Here is a 13,288-nt window from a genome sequence, read left to right on the forward strand (position 1 = left end):
TTAGCTCACTTAAAATGTTCTAAAGGTTAAGTATATCAATAAATGAGAATGACCACGAGAAACGAACGTGTATCTATAGAAGAATCCATCCCCATGAATTAACCAAATAAAAGTGAGAAAATAATAAAATGATAATGTTAATAGATGTTCATTCTACTTTAAGAGGCGTTTTTCATTTAAAATACATCTGAAGGCCTCAAAGGTGGAAAAATGTCAGAAATAAGATGAAGGAATGAACATCTACATGCCTAGTTTGAGGACCTTCAACACAAATGGCTTTTCCTCTGGCCCATGTGAACAGACCTGACTTCTTCATCACAGCACTACAGAGCCCCTTTACAGCAGAATATAGCAGAAGAGTCTACAAAGATTTAGTACATTCCTCTAGATAAAGTCACCGTGTTCAACCCAGCACAATGCTACAAGGAGTTCCTTTTTTTAAATGAAGGTTTAACTTCGGCTCACTTGAATCTAAATATTACAAATCACAACCAAGTATGGGAATTTTCTCTATGAGTGACCTCAGTGCATTGAATGCACTGGTGCTCACCATGACCTGCAGCATTTTCAGTACTTGGAAGAGCAGTCTAACAAAGCACCCTCAAACCACCTAAAACAATCCGAAGCCAGCCACAGTTCAATGAGCCATGCACTCTTCATCCTTTACACAAGGAAATAAAATCTTAAAAGAAGGTAGCTGATTAATCCATCCTGAGGGAAACCTTACGTAATGAAAAAGTCTGAAACACCTGCTATACCGATTAACAAAGAAAAGCAGTCTCTAAAACAGTCCTTCTGCCTAGGACTTAATGCACGTCACTTTACAGAACATCAAACATATTTGGATTTTTGAGAGATTAAGAAAACAGAGTTGGATACATGCACCCCAATGTTCACTGCAGCACTATTTACAATAGCCAGGAGATGGCAGCAACCTGAATGTCCGTTGACAGAGGAAACGATAAAGATGCGGTGCATATTTAATAGAATATTATTCAACCATAAAAAAGAACTAAATAATGCCATTTGCAGCAATATGGATGGAACTAGAGATTGTCATACTGAGTGAAGTAACTCTGACTGAGAAGGACAGATATCATATGATATCACTTGTACATGGAATCTAAAAAAATGGTACAAATAAATGTATTTACAAAACAGAAATAGAGTTACGGATGTAGAAAACAAACTTATGGTCAGTAGGGGGAAAGGGAGGAAGGCTAAACTGGGAGATCGGGACTGACATATACACACTGCTATATAAAAATAGATAATGAGGACCTATTTATAGCACAGGGAACTCTCCTCAGCACTCTGTAATGATCTATATGGGAAAGAATCTAAAAAAACAGTGGCATTTATGTGTAACCGATTCACTTGCTGTACATCAGAAACTAACACAACATTGTAAATCAATTATACTGCAATAAAATTTTTTTTAAGAAAGCAGAGTTGTAGGTCTTCTAGAATCATTTGCAAAAGTAAAGAACATCGTTTAAGAACTAATACGACCTATGCTTTGCCTGTGTGTTCAGTCATGTCTGACTTTTTGTGATCCCATGGCGGTAGCCCATCAGGCTTCTTTGTCTTATGGAGTTTCCCGGGCAAGAATACTGGTGTGCGCTGTTATTTCCTACCAACCAGGGATTGAACCCTCATCTCTTTTGTCTTCTGCATTGGCAGGCAGATTCTTTACCATTGTGCCACCTGGAAAACCCAGTATGATTTATATTGGGATTTTAAGTACACTTTCTTGATATTTTATAAAAACTAAGACAAAAAAGGGAGGAAAGTAGGGCAATCAAAAATTAGAAATATAGTTGAACAAACTATTTTCCCATCTTTTCCTATACTATTATACATCAACTGAACATCCTATTCCAGCTGGATGAACTTCCGTAAATTTATCTAAGTTATGTCTCCAGCAAAAGTTTAATTATTTTTAACTGCATTGATCTGTCAGTTTTATCAACCAACTCAGGGTGAGAGCCTTTTCATTCATTTGCTCTGCTGTCTGAGCGGAGTGGCTATTTAGCAGCCCCTAGGCACCACCTGGGAGAAGGAATGGCACCCCACTCCAGTACTCTTGCCTGGAAAATCCCATGGATGGAGGAGCCTGGTAGGCTGCAGTCCATGGGGTCGCTAAGACTCGGACACAACTGAGCGACTTCCCTTTCACTTTTCACTTTCATGCATTGGAGAAGGAAATGGCAACCTACTCCAGTGTTCTTGCCCGGAGAATCCCAGGGACGGAGGAGCCTGGTGGGCTGCCGTCTACGGGGTCGCACAGAGTCGGACACGACTGAAGTGACTTAGCAGCAGCAGCAGCAGCAGGCACCACCTGACTACCACCACAGAGGGTTTTAGAAGTTTTTCAGATTATTAACTCACACAATTTTAACTCTCTTTAGAGACTAGAAATCATAGTGTCATTTCTCCACCCAACTTCCATTAGAGGAGCAATAGAAAAAAAAAAGAAACAGATTACTAGTGAGTTAAAGCTTTTGTGAGAAATAGTAATAGTTCTATTAAAATTATAAGTAAAAACTATAGAATATGCACTAGTTCTTTCTGCTCACTGCATTTTGACTTTGACAAACTATAAAAAATTGTTTCATTTGCAAAACCAGGTTCTTAGCTCTTCGATTTCCACCATTATATTTAAGTATACTTTTTAAAAAGCTGTTTTCAGTCAGCAATAAGAAAATAAAAATGTATCTTTCACTGCATTGTGGCAGAACCCTTTGCATTCTCTTCAATTCTATCAGGACCCCAGGTAAGCAAACACTCAGCAAGTGTGTATATTAAAAAATAATTGCTTTTGTCTCCATGAGGCATCATGCAGATTAACAAAATATTTTTGTAATATACAAAGCATGTATTTTTCCATTCTACGAAAAGCCTACAACCTAAAAGTACTACTAAAACAGATGCAGTTATAAAGACTAGGGACATCTGGGCTTCAATGTCAATGCTGACAATGAGGCTCTCCTTAACCAAACTAGGTCAGGTTCCTCTGAACTCTTTTCTCAATGAGGTTGTGACTTTGGGCTTCCAGGTTCATCTCTGCCTTGCCTACTTTTATCAAGTATCCTGTTAGGTGGCTTTAGCTAGAAACCCCCTCTTACCCTTGATGCAGTAAGTTTCCAGCCACTGGCCCCCACTTTGCTCCTTGGCTATAAATTCTCACTTTAGGGAATTCCCTGGTGGTCTAGTGGTTAGGACCTGATGCTTTCACTGCTGGGGCCTAGGTTCCAATCCTGGTTGGAGAACTAAGATCCTGCAAGCCAAGCAGCGCGGCCAAAAAAACCAAAACACACAAAACAATCAATCGCAGGGCTGAAAGCAAAAGCCAAAGAAAGATCACGGCATCCAGGCTGCCGCAGAGTTCTGCTTCATCTTACAAGCTGTTGTTTAGTGTTCTTTAATCCCTAAGCAGCACATATTTTTCATATGATAAATCATTTTTTCCTTACTGGAAACATAAATTATATTACTCCTACCAACAAAACAGGAAGAACACATAATAATTAATCTTGACTTTAGATGACAACAATGATTAAAAGATTTTATTCTATTCTATTCTATTCCCTACCTTTCCTTCTTTTTAGTCATTAAAAATTTCATTTGGTTGTGAACAGGACCCACTCCTTACTTTCTCATAGAAGACTCCTTCACGCCACGTGGCTCAGCGGAATGAACACGCATGGTGCCAAGGCAATTCTGATTCCAGCATAACCTTGGCAAGATCAGTTACTTCCTCCAAGCTTCAGTTGCTTCACCCATCTCTGAGGTAAGCGGTGTTCATCATCCTTAGATTTTTAATACTTTAAAACTTCATCTCTTTGATATTGTCATACAACTAGATGAAGTTTTAAAGTATTGAAAGTCTAAGGATGATGAACACTGCTTACAGGCTTCCTAGGTAGCCCAGTGGTAAAGAACTCGCCTGCCATGCAGGACACGTGGATTCTACCCCTGGGTCGAGAAGATCCCTTGGGTAGGAAATGGCAACCCACTCCAGTTATTTTTGCCTAGAGCATCCCATGGACAGAGAAGCCTGGCGGGGCTACAGTCCACGGGGTGGAAAAGAGTAAGATACGACTGAGCACAAAGGCACTACTTACATGCCATAGTACAATTATCTCAAATACTTATTTTCTTACCTCCAAATATAAGGCCACATTTAAAAAACGTATACATTCCATTGCCGTTGCTTGGAATTTTCTAATACTACCCTGAACAATCTCACTTCCTCCTTGGTAACTTTCTGTGTTATTTTTACTTGAGGGACAAGGAATATATTTTTAAGTGAAGCTGTCTTTAAAACACATACATAAACAACTACTTTCACTCCATCACTTTTCTGTCATTATCCTCTAATGAACTGAAATTTTGCCAATCAGTCTTCTAAAATATTACATTTTCTTTGAAATGCTACATTACCTAGCGGTAGCAATCAGCATTTTTAATACTTTAAGCATTTCAATTTACTGTTCACTAGCACATTATGACATCATTGCCTTCCAGTGTCTGCACTCATTAAATAATCCTCTACCTTTGTTCCCCTGCCTTCGATACATAGATTGCAGATGTCCTATTGTTCCCGTTCACCATTTCAGTGAAGAAGCTTAAAAATGACTTAATATTTGCACGTTTCTTTGCTTGGTAAATAACACTTCCCCTCACTGCAACTGAGCTGGAGAGTCTACCTCTCACCAAAAGGCAAGATCTGGGCAAGACTAAATAGGAACTCGAAGGCCGAATGGGAAGGGGGGCGGAGTCAATACATCAGCCTAACAGGGGTTCCAGGGCTTTCACAGATAAACAAAGGAAGTTGATTTTCCCACGGTGCCGCATGTGCTTCGACCATCCTAAGGTACTCGTGCGGAAGCCCAGAGCTCATTACCTTGAAAACGCTGCCCAAGCGCTGATTTTTTTTTTCTAAGGGAATCCCACTAAAAGCAGACAACCAGAAAGTCAACGGAGACAGAGCTGGATGAGGAGTGGGCCGACCATCGATTCCTTCCTCTGACTCCACGGAAGAACCTAAATATCTGCCAACCCCAACATACCGACACATAGCTCCTCCGCTGCTCAAGATACAATTTTCAGGGGGAGGAGAAAACAGGGAGCGTGCGGGGTGGGCTTCAGGTAGGGTGAGTGCGAGGATCAGGAGAGAGGAGTCAAGTTCAGGGGCGGAGGGCCTGGAGGGTGGTCCGAGCCGAGCGAAACCGCGGGGGTGTCGGCGGCGCGCGAACGCCAGAACGGCAGGGGGCGGGCACGGGCCCCTTTCTCACCTGGCAGCCCTTCTTGTGATGAAAGCCGACCACCACGATGTGCAGGACGGGCCCCCGTGGGGGGCCATCGCCGCCCCGCCTGATCTTCTCCATGGACGACCGCCGCGGGCCCGCACAACGATGACTTCAACCGCCAAGGGCGGCAAGCTCGGCGACCCCGCGATCCCCAGGAGGACAGCGAGAGGTGGATTTCAGGTGTCAGCGAGGGAGCCGCATGAGAGCCGCGCGGGGGCCGGGAGGAAGCCGAGGATCCTGCAGCTCTGCACCGCCCTCCCGGGCCGCGGCCGCGCTTCCCTCATCCGCTTCCGCTGTTTCCGGGCTGTCACCTGATGCAGGGGCCGCCGCGGGCGAGGCGGGACGGGCAGGATCGGGAGGGACCTGAGGGGGCTGGGCCTGGTGGCGGGGCGGGGCCTGGGGAGCGGGGCGGGGGCGCCGAGTGGGCGGGGCCGAGGGCGGGGCCTGGTGGGGCAGCTGGGCACACCTGTCCCCAGTTCACCCACTCTCTGTGCGACCTTCTCCCCCTTCCTCCTCTGTCCTTGCCTCTTCCTCCTTAAAATCTTCGCCCCTACCCATCTCTTCCGTCAGTTTTTTCCTACCTTTTTCCCCCTTCATTTTCCGTGTATCCAGTTCTTCCACCTCCTTCCCTTCGCCTCTCTGACCTGGAGTCCCTGCCCTTTATTCTTAAATTTTGATAACATGGAGACATATTGGTGCGGCTCTACATCTGTGTATTCAACCTTTAAGTTACTTGCTTACCCAGAGTTTCTCTTTTGCTTCGTTCTGTGTTTTTTCCTTATTGAAATATATGTATAGGAGTTTGGAAGCGTTTTAAGGCCTCATGCAGAATAGCCTTGAAAATAAATTAAATTTACAGGGAGACCTGTAAAAATGATTATTCTAGCCCTGATATTTTATTTTTTACTTTGTTGTGAAAGTGTTGGTTGCTCAGTCGTGTCAGACTCTTTGCGACCCCACAGACTGTAGCCTGCCAGGCTCCTCTGTTCATGAAATTATCCAGGCAAGAATACTGGAGTGGGTAGCCATTCCCTTCTCTGGGTGATCTTCCCGACCCAGGGATTGAACCCAGGTCTCCTGCATTGCAGGCAGATTCTTAACTGTCTGAGCCACCAGGAAAGGCTAATTTAGTCCTGCTTTTTAAAAAAAAAATTTTTTTTTCATTCTATCTTCTGGGTTTAGTACTCTGATCAGCACAAAATACATGGAGTCAGTTATCATCAGAGGTTTTTATTTCCTTACTGATTGTACTAGTTGAATTAAAAAAAAAAACTGAATCTCATTTCACGTCAATTTAAAGTGAATAGTGGAAATAATAGCAGATTTAACAAGTCTTGTCCAGGGCAGTTTGAGGGTAGGTGCCTGCTTCAAATAGCATTCATAATTATTGCAATAACTATTTGTGAAGTTTATCATTACAAGTTGCCCATCTCTTAGTTTAGACAACCTTAATAGTTGATGTTTTCCACTGTGGCCTTAAAATTTAAGGACTTGCATTCTAATCTAAGCATGGCTGGGAAAAACTATAATGGTGGCTCAGATGGTAAAGAATCTGCCTGCAATGCAGAAGACCTGGGTTCAATCCCTGGGTAGGGATCATACACTGGAGAAGGGAATGGCTACCCACTCTGGTATTCTTGTCTGGAGAATTCCATGGATAGAGAAGCCTTGAAGATAATTAAAGTTGGTGAGGTCTCCAAAGAGTTGGACAGGACTGAGTGACTTTCACTTCCATTTTCTTCTTATTAATAGAACATACTTTCTGTGATTCAGTAGAATTGTTTTAATGCTAATAATACTGTGGAAAAACTTCAAGTTGTTGCTACTATTTCTTTTCTGTATTACAAAATTTTTGGCACTGACTCAGAACTGTGTATGAAACTATAACATTCCCTGTATACAGAATATATATGTTACTGTTTTCTCCCATCTGCTTTGACATTTTCCACAATTAGCCTAGCTAAAATTGAAGTGAAATTGAACATTTTTTTTAAAAGGATGAAAGGTCAGGGCATCTTAGAACTCTGTGTAGTGAATGCCAACTCTTTACTTTGTTGTGCAGGAGACCCCAGTGATAGCAGTATAAAATATGTACCAGAACTTTCCTGGTGGCCCAGTGACTCAATGCAGCGGGCCCGGGTTTGATCCCTGGTCAGGGCCCACTCCAGTATTCTTGCCTGGAAAATCCCATGGACTGAGGATCTTGGTAGGCTACAGTTCATGGGGTCGAAAGAGTTGGACACAACTGAGTGACTTCACTTCACTTCACAGGGAACTAGATCCCACATGCCACAGTTAAGAGTTTGTATGGCACCTCTAAAGATCTCAAGTGCCACAGATAAGGCCCAGCATAGCCATACCCCCCAAATCTGTTATATTTTGCATGCTAGGGTCTCCAACTAAGATGAAATCATTTCTTCACAACCATTATTTGCTTAAATGCTTAAAAAATATGTCATTTAAAATAATGCTGTAAACAAAAGATATGTCACAGGGAAAACTGGGAGAGAAACTAAGCAAGGGAATTTCTAAAATTTTTTCCATCTCTAATTATACAGACTGGTCCATTTAACAATTTAACAACTTTACATTAGTTTTTAATGAGTTCTATTAATATAAAATACACTAATTAGCAACATATTGTCTACAAGAACATATTAAGGGAAAATAGGAATTTCTCCTTTATTTTAAAAAAGTGTTTGAAAGATCAAGATTGGAAATAGCGATTTGAGATAATGAAATACTTCCTGAACATTATTTTGAAAGGAAAAATTTGCTTATATTTTATGATGAAATTTATCTCCAGGGAAAAAAGTAGAAATGTCTTTCTGAACATACAGTAGAAGAGCTTCTTTTAGTTATAATATCTGTTATGATAAATTATAAGTTCTATTTTATATCTGCTCTGTAAGTAAGAACCAGGAGAAAAACCCTGGAGACAGAGCTATGATATGTTTTCAAATTCATTTGGAATTGGCCTGTTTCTTTTAGTGTCTTGCCTCAGGAAAGAACTCGATAGAATAAAAACACCTCTTCCTGCAATCCCCATTAACTACTGTGTAAACAAATTGTATTTCCTTTTTCAGAGTACAAGACCTCCTTTATTCTTCATCAATAGTGCTGAATATTGCTAATGTTAATTTGATTTCTGTAATGGAAAGCAAAATACTGACTTAAAGCTTATTTTCTTAAATTTTAAACTCTATCAGGAAGCAACAATGCCTTGAATTTGGTTCCTATTCACATTATGGTATGGTGAAAATGAAACAAGAATAGATATAGGAAAAAGAAAAATTTTGGCATTACTTTGTCTTGCCAGAGAATGATGTGACGATTGACTAAAGATCTTTCACGTGCGTTGTACATAATGCTTGCTAGTTGTCTTTCTCCCCCATTTGTCCTTTAGCTCCTATAAGGGCAGAAGACATTGTAGTTCTGTTCTTTACAGTATTTTATTTTTTACACTATTTTATATTAAGCAAAATGCCTATGTTCAACTAAAGTATTTGTTCGATGAATGAATGATTGGTGCTTTACAGCCATTGTTGTGTGAATGAATGATGTTCTTCCTGGCCTCTCCTGCTTAAACTCTTCAGCTTTAAGCTCCTCAGATATAAACATAAAATAAATAGACTAACGCAAAAAATTTGTTCGCTTTTTCTTTTCAAAACAGATGTGTAAAAGCACCAAGGTTTCCTAAACGTGATGTTATTAACATAGAATGACATCTGGTGGTTGCCTGTTGGACTCTGGAAGAAATAGTGTATACAAAAAGTGTATAGTAGACTCCTAGATATTACAAGATTAAAAAGGACAATTCAGTTCAGTCGCTCAGTCTTGTCCGACTCTTTGCGACCCCACGGACTGCAGCACACCAGGCTTCCCTGTCCATCACCAACTCCTGATAGTAGAAGATAGAAAACAGTAGAAATGGAAAAAATATAAAAAGTAGAATAGAAAAAAAGAAAAGGAAACGATAGTAGAAAATAGAAAACATACTTAAAATTTCCCCCTCGCCCAGAAGTTTTTTTTTAATGCTAGTTGTGGGTTTTCAAATCATCAAACTTTTAAAAGAAGCGGTAGATTTTTTTTTTTTTAAGGAAAATTGCAACACAATGAATCGGTGGCGGGAAAATCAAATTTATTGATACTGGTCGGAGAAAGCTCCTGGGTTGATATGAGACACAGCTTGATGGGGGAAATAAGACAGCACAAACGTTTTCGTTTCGCAAAGTCTTCCGGATTAGAGGAATACCTTATTTATAAGACTGGAGATCTCTAAAGTCTCTTGCAAGTTTGGAGAGGAGAGCATCTGTGGAGAACGTGGAACGCTCAGTGAACAGAAACACTTAGAATCTCCCTGCAGGATAAAGAAGTGGCTGGATCCCCTCGATCGCACTCTCGGCCTCAGATTGGTTGAGCCTGCCCGGGCAGGAAAAAAAGCGGAAGCGCGCTCTTTCAAACTCGCCGTTCCGACGTCGATAGAGGCAGGCCACTTCCGGCGTAGGCATGGCGGCTAACGCTACCACTAACCCGTCACAGCTGCTTCCTCTAGGTAATCTTTGTCTTGGGGAGCCGCGGTGGGTAGCTGAAAGTTAGGGTTGGGGCCGAAGAGCAAGGCAGCCCATGGCCGAGTGTTAGAAAAATGTAGCTTTCTCCGCCGCTCTCCTCTAGGCTCCTAGTCCCTGCGGCCTCAGGCCGCCCACTTCTCTTTGGCGTGTTGGGGTTTTCTTGAGGCAGGGATTTTTGACTCCCCAAACCTTCACCGGAAAGGTTCACTCTTGGTGAATGCGTCGTCGGCCTTCTTTGTTGTGCGCTCGCCTTTATAGTGGTGGGTAGCATGCCCATTCCGCAACCGTGCATTTAAAGTACCCAGATTAGATCGTGTCTGGCTGGTTTTTGAGAGAGGCACTCGGGTCTGGAATGAGCCTTTAAAGAGGCCTTTGGAAACGAGCTCCTGTTACTCATTTATTTAGCAAACAATTACCGCGCATCTGTGCACTAGACACTGTGATAGGGCATTATTCAACAAATTTAAATCACGACCATTACCTTCAGATAGCATACAAACCAGTGTAGGAGACAGGATACAGGGCAGACGTAGACTTATGACAAGAAGGAATCTCTGGTGAAGACAGTTATGCCTTTTTCTTCTTAATGTTTTATATTTGAAGGGTTATCGAGTTAGTGGATGTGGCAGTGATTGTAAAGTTTTTTCCTTCCTCGAACAAACTCTTCTGAATGACCAGTACATTTCGGGCACTGTCCGTTGGGGATACACTGATGAGTAAAAACAACCACCTCTCAGTTCTCATGGAGCTTACAGTCAAGAGGGGCGCTCATATGTTAATCAGATAATTAAAATAATATTAAACCGCAACCATGATAAATTACTACAAAAGAGGGATAAGTGGAGAACAGGGAAAACTTTCCTGTTAATAGAATGACTGAAATATGTAATATAAGGTCTAAAGTTTTTGAGTGAATACTTTTCCTGGCTTATCTTTTGACCATATGCACGTAATAAGTGTCAGTAGGCACTCAAATATTTGTTAAAGTTATGAATGGGCAAATTAATCTTTTCTCTCTCCCGCCACCCACCCCCCCCTTTTTTTCCCTCAAAAAATATATCCGTAGAGCTTGTGGACAAGTGTATAGGATCAAGAATTCACATTGTGATGAAGAGTGATAAGGAGATTGTTGGCACACTTCTGGGATTTGATGACTTTGTCAGTATCCTTTTTAAAGGTGGTTGTATGGGTTTGTTCTTCAGTATTTTTTAAAAAGAACTATAGACTATCAGTACTTACCGATTATTACAATAAAAATTAACTTATCTTCATGGAAATTGTGATAGTGTTTTAAGGGATGTGGTACTGAACGGTGAAGTTCCTACCAATTGCAAGCAGCTTGCATTTGAGCCATTATATTCAGTGTTATAATTAAAACTGAACAAAGACATAAGCGAGAGTAAATTTTAATTTGGTATGTTTATTTTCTTAACACCAAATTTCAGATATGGTATTGGAAGATGTCACTGAATTGTGAGTAGTGTTAAAATTAAAGAATGGGTAGGGGGAATCTGTGTGTTTGATTTAAGGCAATTTTAGTGCTGTTGAGTCAGTAAAAGGATGTAGGAGAGAACACTGCCTGTTTGAATTACTCTAAAGAGAGAGAGTTTACCTACTGATGTTAGTAAAATTGGATTGGAGGATTATCACCTTAATGTAGTTGTCACTAATTGCTAGGAAGTTAGTGGAGACAAAGGTTTAAGGTAAAAGCAGTCAGGGATCTTAGGGCTCCATTCAAATAAAGGAACTGATAATAAAAGCATTTAATGTTTTCAATTAATTACAACTTATGTGTGTGTGTGTATATATATATATATATGTAAACATTTTAGTTCCTATTTGATCTCCTTGGCAAGTTTCAGTTTTTTAGATGAAGATGTGCACTAGGGGATATGGGTCTTAGGCCAGTAAGTCCACTCTGTTGCCTTTGGAGAATTGACATCATCGGGGGGATAACCTTCTCTCTAGAAAGTGTTTGTACAGTTCATGTATATATAATAACTAACCTTTTGGCAGATCAAAATGTTGGCTTTGACTATCACTCTTTATCCTGACTTTTTGAAAATCTTTTTGTTTAGTGAAATCACACCAGAAGGAAGAAGAATTACTAAACTAGATCAAATTTTGCTAAATGGAAATAATATAACAATGGTAAGACAGTGAAGGTCTTTTATTTAGATGTTAAGCCATCTTTGTGGAGCAGGGATTACAGAACTAACTTGCTTGACTAAATGCTCTCGACCCAGCGGTGCTTAGGATGTGAAGGGAATGCTCTGTTGATCAGGGTTCTGTGGCCAAACTGTTGACAATGACATTAGGCCTAAGATTAGTTTGCTTATGCCTTTTATTTTATGTATTTTTTAAAATATTTATTTATTTATTTGGCTGCATTAGGTCTTAGTTGCATCACGAAAGATCTTTACTTAGTTGCAATGTGTGGGATCCAGTTCTCTGACCAAGGATCGAACCCGGGCCCGCTGCATTGGGAGCATGGAGTCTTAGTCACTGCACCAGCAGTGAAGTCCCTGCTTGTCCTTTTTAATCATTTATTTTACTCATTTATTTTAATCATTTACTATTGTTGAGACACTAAATCACTAAGTATTAATTGATACTGTTGGGATTGTAAACAGAAGTGACAGGGAAAATGGGAATATGAGGGAAAGGCAAAGACTGGTCAGTGACCAGTCAATGAGCTCTCAGTAGGGGTTTTTAGATCATGTAGTACTAAACTAAGTATTAAACTTTTTCCTCCTTTGCAGCTGGTTCCTGGAGGAGAAGGACCTGAAGTATGAAAGGATTTCCTTAACTTACGCTAGGTTTTATTTTATAATGACAACAGAAGTTTTTTTTTTTTTTTAACCTTTTAATGTTTGTATTCTGTGAAGCCAAGTTTCCCGTTAAAGGGAAATGCTTTGAAGATGCATTGTAAATGCCCATTTTTGTAAGTTAATCATGATTATATTGGGAAAAGAACAGTTTGTTCTTTGAAGACAAAAATAAATGTGTTTTTGTTAACTGTCATTTTATTTATTATACTGCAATAGCCAGTGAAACAAAGCTTGTAACTACTTTCACTCACTTTCCTGTCATTTTATGCTTATTTGCTTCCTCATCTACATGACATTTGATTCTCAAACAAAAATTGTTCCAAACAAAATGATGAGCCTTGATTTTGAACAGGTACATTTAAAAGACTAGAAATGATTGTTTACAAAACTCATTTCAGATTCTGATGCTTTTTTTTTTTTAACTGAACTTAAGTTCATTCAGTTCAGTTCAGTTCAGTCGCGTCCGACTCTTTGCGACCCCATAAATCGCAGCACGCCAGGCCTCCCTGTCTATTACCAACTCCCGGAGTCTACCCAAACCCATGCCCATCAAGTCGATGATGCCATCCAT

At 40.5% G+C, this 13,288-nt stretch overlaps 2 protein-coding genes across 2 annotated transcripts in view; one reads left to right on the top strand and one right to left on the bottom strand.

The window, feature by feature from the left end:
* AVL9 (AVL9 cell migration associated) overlaps positions 1-5,644 on the bottom strand; it is a 59,603-nt gene extending 53,959 nt beyond the window's left edge. Inside the window, exon 1 of the mRNA XM_061165407.1 lies at positions 5,301-5,644. Coding sequence (XP_061021390.1) covers positions 5,301-5,393 — 93 coding nt within the window. The 5' untranslated portion in view covers positions 5,394-5,644. The remainder of the gene's footprint in view (positions 1-5,300) is intronic.
* Positions 5,645-9,499: 3,855 nt separating this feature from the next.
* Positions 9,500-12,904, top strand: LSM5 (LSM5 homolog, U6 small nuclear RNA and mRNA degradation associated). The gene is made up of 5 exons (XM_061165413.1): positions 9,500-9,870; positions 10,953-11,048; positions 11,332-11,359; positions 11,965-12,037; positions 12,649-12,904. The coding sequence occupies exons 1-5, from the start codon at positions 9,825-9,827 to the stop codon at positions 12,679-12,681; spliced, it is 276 nt and encodes a 91-aa protein (XP_061021396.1). The 5' UTR covers positions 9,500-9,824; the 3' UTR covers positions 12,682-12,904.
* Positions 12,905-13,288: the final 384 nt, after the last annotated feature.

This window comes from Dama dama, chromosome 18 (assembly GCF_033118175.1).
Source record: "Dama dama isolate Ldn47 chromosome 18, ASM3311817v1, whole genome shotgun sequence".
Classification (NCBI taxonomy): Eukaryota; Metazoa; Chordata; class Mammalia; order Artiodactyla; family Cervidae; genus Dama; species Dama dama.

Bases quoted from the DNA above. Each gene is read 5' to 3' on its own strand.
- LSM5 (XM_061165413.1), top strand. From the start codon at position 9,825: ATGGCGGCTAACGCTACCACTAACCCGTCACAGCTGCTTCCTCTAG. The intron at 11,049-11,331 runs GTATCCTTTTTA...ACCAAATTTCAG, and splicing joins GGGATTTGATGACTTTGTCA to ATATGGTATTGGAAGATGTC. The intron at 12,038-12,648 runs GTAAGACAGTGA...CCTCCTTTGCAG, and splicing joins ATGGAAATAATATAACAATG to CTGGTTCCTGGAGGAGAAGG.